The following is a 5903-nucleotide window of genomic DNA, read 5'->3' as shown; positions in this document are numbered from 1 at the left end:
TTTTTAGTGCAGAAATTTATATATTAAACGTCCATCCTCGACGACTTTCAGTTTTGTTGGTTGATCTTCCCCTGTGGTCTTGTCAAGTTTGTTTTATCTTCCTTGTCTGTTTTCTTTCAGTTAAATTTTGCAATTCTATCTCAGTCGGTCATGATTGTCATACACGAGCATTTATCGTCAGCTGTAGCTTTAAGTTTCTCACGTTAATTTTTGTCTGTGATTACAACTTTGCTCATCTAACTTAACTTTTGTCAGCGAATTGTAAGTTTGATGTAATATATCAAACACGAAAGACCGTGTTTGACCCCATTTCCAAACACCGAGAAGAGAGCTGCAAATACGACGCGTAGCTGAGTATTTTTGACAAACGTCGAGGTATTTGGAAATGCGGTCAAACACTGTCTTGAGTGTTTGATATATCTTCTCAACTGAAACTAAAACTAAGAAGAAAACAGAGAAATAAAATCGTACAAATCTATGCTAATTAAGATCAAGTATCCAAACACCGTCACGGTCATGTTTTCTTTTGTTTAAACTTGATGAATTATTAATGAGATTGAGAAGCGTTTATCTTTATCCCTTGCTATATTTTTGGCGTGGATTTCTGCTTTGTACTTCTGACATCCTTTGTAATATTTCAGTCTTTATAGTCGCGTGACGCTAGAGGGTAAAACATGTTTTTTTTTTAAAGAAATCCAAGTCCATAAGTAAACCTGAAATGTTTCTGTTTTTGTTATCCTACAGACAAAGTCCTGGTGTAAAGTGAAACTGTTGCCTTAAATTCTGTATTCTTTCCACAACGAAAGAGAAGTGGTGAGTAAAACCTTGATACCATTTCAATTTGATTTACAATTTAGTACCAAATAAGCAAAGCGAACTTTGCTTGTTTTTCACCAAACTAATATAACTCAATAATAAGACAGGGTTTACCGTAGTACTAGTCACTAATCATGTTTCACCGCCAGAAAATTTTCAAAATTAAGTACAGCTCCATTTTAACTATTTCTGATGATTTCTAGTACTTTCTGAAGGTATCCGGAGTGTCGAGCTACACTATTGAAAAAATTCAGGTAATTTGTCGTCTTATTCTTAATCAGCATTAAGTCGAAAATGTATTAAGACTAGGAATTTCTGCCAAAAACAAAAGCTCGTGCTATGGATGCAAAGGCCGGTACGATAATGCTTCCGCCCTTTGTATCGAAGGAAAACTCTTGGTTAACTTACCACGAATAATTTGCATTTCATAGAACGAGTTTGAATCAATTTCTAATCGACGGACCATCAACCAGTTTTTCCAATGAATTCTTCTGCTCGCGCTCTCAAGACATCCGTGCAAATTAATGGCTAATTTTTAATAAATATATCTTATTAGATACTTTGGTGTGTAGTATCGCTGCATATTTTTACGAGTTGTGCCGTACGGGCTCGTCAAAATACAGACAATTAATTAATTAATGATTCGGTGTGTTAAAGGGACACAGTCAGCTGGCGCACATGCGCATTAGATACCATTTCATAGCTAATTTGCATTTCACAGAGACGCAATCTGCATTGTTTTTAACCAAATATGATAAAATAATATCATATGATGAGCAGAAACACACTCAAAAACAGGTTTTTCAGTAAACGATTGAAAATCAAGCAAAACACTACGAGGATTGAAGCGGATTTCTAGATGTACTCGACGAGTAACTTTGATTTCAGGCTGAGGTGAACTCTTGTCAAAGTGAGAAAACTAGTGTCCAGATCAGTGCGGTCCCACAGCTGACCCTGTCCCTTTAACTGACTTGACGACAAATTTCTTTTCACTATAATTCTCCTTTAATCCTGACAGAAGTGTTTGACATGAACAACATGGACGAAGTTCTACAAGCCATCTCTATCGGCCTCATGGTTGCTTGCTTCCTTCTCAACACCAATCGAGTTCTAAAGAGCATCGAAATATGCAAGGAATGCTTGGTCATCTTGAAACACAAAGCATGCATCAAAGACGATAAACTAGTCAAATTATTGTACAAAAGGGTGTATTTGATACTGTCGAGGGCTTATCGAAATGAAACAAAATACGCAGAAAAAATTCTCCAGATTTATCGTGAAACTGGAGAAAAACTTGAAGAATATAAGCTAAGCTTCGATCTAGCAGCAATGTACTTCCGTCAAAGTAAATACGCAGAAGCGAGAGAACTATGGGAGAAAACGCTCCTAATCGGTACAGAAATTGGTGACAAAAATGGAGAAGCCTCCTCTTACGGAAACCTTGGAGCTGTGTATCAATCAGTTGGCAAATATGACAAGGCAAGAGAACACTTCGAGAAATCACTTGTCATCAACAAAGAAATCGGTGACAGAAACGGAGAAGCCGACTGTTACCTAAACCTTGGAGCTGTGAATAAATCAGTTGGCAAATATGACAAGGCAAGAGAACATCTCGAGAAATCACTTACGATCAACAAAGAAATCGGTGACAGAAATGGAGAAGCCAGCTGTTACGGAAACCTTGGAGCTGTGTATAGATCAGTTGGCAAATATGAAAAGGCGAGACAACATCTCGAGAAATCACTCTTCATCAATAAAGAAATCGGTGACAGAAATGGAGAAGCCAACTGTTACGGAAACCTTGGAGTTGAGTATCAATCAGTTGGCAAATATGACAAGGCGAGAGAACATCTCGAGAAATCACTTGTCATCAACAAAGAAATCGGTCACAGAAATGGAGAAGCCAAGTGTTACATGAACCTTGGAGCTGTGTATCAATCAGTTAGCAAATATGACAAGGCAAGAGAACATTTCGAGAAATCACTTGTCATCAACAAAGAAATCGGTGACAGAAACGGAGAAGCCGGCTGTTACCTAAACCTTGGAGTTATGTATAAATCAGTTGGCAAATATGACAAGGCAAGAGAACATTTCGAGAAATCACTTGCAATCAAGACAGATATCGGTGACAGAAATGGAGAAGCCAACTGTTACATGAGCCTTGGAAGTTTGTGTCGATTAGTTGGCAAAGGTGAAAAGGCCAGAGAACATCTCGAGAAATCACTTGTCATCAACAAAGAAATCGGTGACAGAGATGGAGAAGCCAGATGTTACAGGAGCCTTGGAGCTGTGTATGATTCAGTTGGCAAATATGACAAGGCAAGAGAACATCTCGAGAAATCACTTACGATCAACAAAGAAATTGGTGACAGAGATGGAGAAGCCGACTGTTACCAAAGCCTTGGAGCTGTGTATGATTCAGTTGGCAAATATGAAAAGGCAAGAGAACATCTCGAGAAATCACTTGCAATCAAGACAGAAATCGGTGACATAGATGGAGTAGCCACCTCTTACATGAGCCTTGGATTGTTGTATCAATCAGTTGGCGAAGAAGATAAGGCTAATGAACACTTGGAGAAAGCATTGGCGATCAAGAGAAAAACTGGTGACAAGGAGGGAGTAATTATGTGTTGCAATAATCTCGCCTTTTTATTTTCCTCTCTTGGTAAATATCCCAAGGCTAACAAATATAATCAGGAAGCACTTTCCATCGCATCAGAAATTGGACACAGGGAGGGGAAAGCCTTCTCTTTATTAGCGCAAGGAAATATCTTGTACTCAATTCATAACTATGTCAAGGGTAAAGAGTATTACGAAGAAGCAATTGCCATCTGCAAAGAAATTGGACAACGATATTTAGAAGCCGGTTGTTGCATATGTTCAGGAAAGGTTCTTTTCAAAGATGGTGAATATGTTAAGGCTGAAGAACATTACACGAAGTCACTTGCCATTAGTGAGGACATTGGAGATGTTTCTCTGCAGTACCAATCGCTCAAAGAACTAGCATGCTTAAGAATACAAGAAGGCAAGAATCAGGAAGCTACCACGTACTTACTTACTGCCGTCGAAAAATGCGAGAAAATGCGCGGCTCCCTACGAGATAACGATCAATGGAAGATATCGTTTTCGGATAACAAAATTTCTTCCTACAAGATCCTCTGTACATTGCTTTGTAAAACCAGAAATCTCGTGCCAGCTTTGTATGTTTCAGAGCTTGGGAAGGCCAGGGCTTTGGCAGATTTGATGTCAGCTAAGTACTCTGTGAAGAATCAAGTATCCGCTAATCCTCAAACATGGTCTGGAATTGAAAGCATCATCGACAGAGAACGTAATTGTTCTTGTCTATACCTCTCCTATTCTTTTGACAGCATGTATATCTGGATTCTTAAAAGAGGTGGAGTCACGTATTTCCGAGAAATTGAGGGAAAGGACCTTATTGCTTACGAACGACCTGTTAAAAATCTTGAAGACTTTTTTGCCAACAAAAGCTTTAGAAGTTTTGGCACGTCACCATGGCCAACGGAGCTACGCAAAGATGAGTCTTTAAATGCCATACAAGGTAAATCCAATTCATGGGAGGATGACAGCTATGAAGGTTTCCGGATTGGAAATGAAAGTAAAGAGAACCAAGGTCCAAAAATGAATCTTCCTCTGTGTTACAAACTAATCATCGCTCCTGTGGCTGACTTGCTTGACGGCTCGGAAATCATCATCGTTCCCGATCGTTCTTTATACAACATTCCATTTGCCGCGTTGCCTGATGAAAGTGGGAAGACCTTATCAGAAACTTTCAAGATCCGGGTCGCTCCTTCTTTAACAACTCTCAGGCTCATCCTTGACAGCCCAGCAGACTATCACAGTCAGACCGGTGCACTGATAGTGGGGAATCCTGATGTTGGTGAGGTGATTTTCAAAGGATGTCTAAAGTCCATTTCGCGACTGCCTTGCGCAGAAGTGGAAGCGAAGATGGTAGGAAGAAAGCTGGGTGTTGAGCCTTTACTAGGACAGCAGGCTACTAAGCAGGCGGTACTTCAAGCAATGGATTCGGTGGCTCTGATTCATTTGGCTGCTCACGGTGATGCAGAAAGAGGAGAGATTGCCCTGGCACCTTCTTTTCGCATTCCTAACGGTATTCCTCGAGAAGGGCTCTACTTATTGACAATGTCGGACATTTCAAAAGTTCAACTGCGAGCTAAACTGGTAGTCCTTAGCTGTTGCCATAGTGCACGTGGAGAGATTAAGGCCGAGGGAGCGGTCGGAATTGCTCGAGCATTCCTAGGATCTGGCGCACGCTCAGTGTTGGTGTCACTGTGGGCCATAGAAGACAACTCAACAGAGCAGTTAATGAGTCAGTTCTACGATCACCTTGTTCGTGGGGAAAGCGCTAGTGACTCTCTTCACCGGGCTATGAAGTGGATGAGATGTAACGGCTACTCTGACGTGAAGCAGTGGGCGCCTTTCATACTGATTGGGGATAACGTGAACTTTGATTTTGGAAAGTAAGGTAAGTTTACTTGAAAAAGCGCTTTCTGTTTTCTAACAAAGGATTCGTGGTAACTGTTCAGTATTTTGCTGAGGAATTATCGATCGGGCTGAGTGTGTTTTCAAGAAGAGTAAGGTGCGGCATATCTGATTTTTTGATTACTATTGTTGTTTTTCTGTTCTTCTGTGCGGACATGGTATTTTATAATAACTGACCTGCTTTCGATGAGAATAGGGGCCATGAAATTACGTAACCTGAAAAGCAGGCTTCACTGACGAAATTTCGGATATTCATCGCACTCAGCTGTAAACGTTACAGTGGAACTTCGCATGGTTCCAGCAAAGTGTTTTATCAAACAATTAAGGAAGCCACTACCCATATATTATTGTAGTGGTGTTTTATGTAATCGCAAAGTACGTTTGAGAAATTTAGAAAGCACAAGCAACAAGGTAATGTCTTCCACACTTCTCAAGTGTTTTTAAACGAGCCGTAATGTTTTATGGGAAATTAATCTTTTTCTTTCATTTATTCAATTTTTATGCAGATTTAACCGTGGCACCACGATTAAACACGAAAATCACGATTACTTACGTTTTATACAAAG

General features: G+C 39.9%; 1 protein-coding gene across 1 annotated transcript; it reads left to right on the top strand.

Annotated features, from left to right (window-relative positions):
- Positions 1-1812: 1812 nt before the first annotated feature.
- On the top strand, positions 1813-5684 carry LOC145460115 (uncharacterized; the record flags this gene model as incomplete). Its single annotated transcript, XM_081444846.1, has 1 exon — positions 1813-5684. A coding segment is annotated over one exon (3507 nt), but the record flags the coding sequence as incomplete, so codon positions are not given.
- Between the last annotated feature and the right edge of the window lie 219 nt (positions 5685-5903).

Source organism: Orbicella franksi, chromosome 11 (assembly GCF_964199315.1).
Source record: "Orbicella franksi chromosome 11, jaOrbFran1.1, whole genome shotgun sequence".
Taxonomy (NCBI): domain Eukaryota; kingdom Metazoa; phylum Cnidaria; class Anthozoa; order Scleractinia; family Merulinidae; genus Orbicella; species Orbicella franksi.
This window is presented reverse-complemented; position numbering and strand designations above follow the sequence as displayed.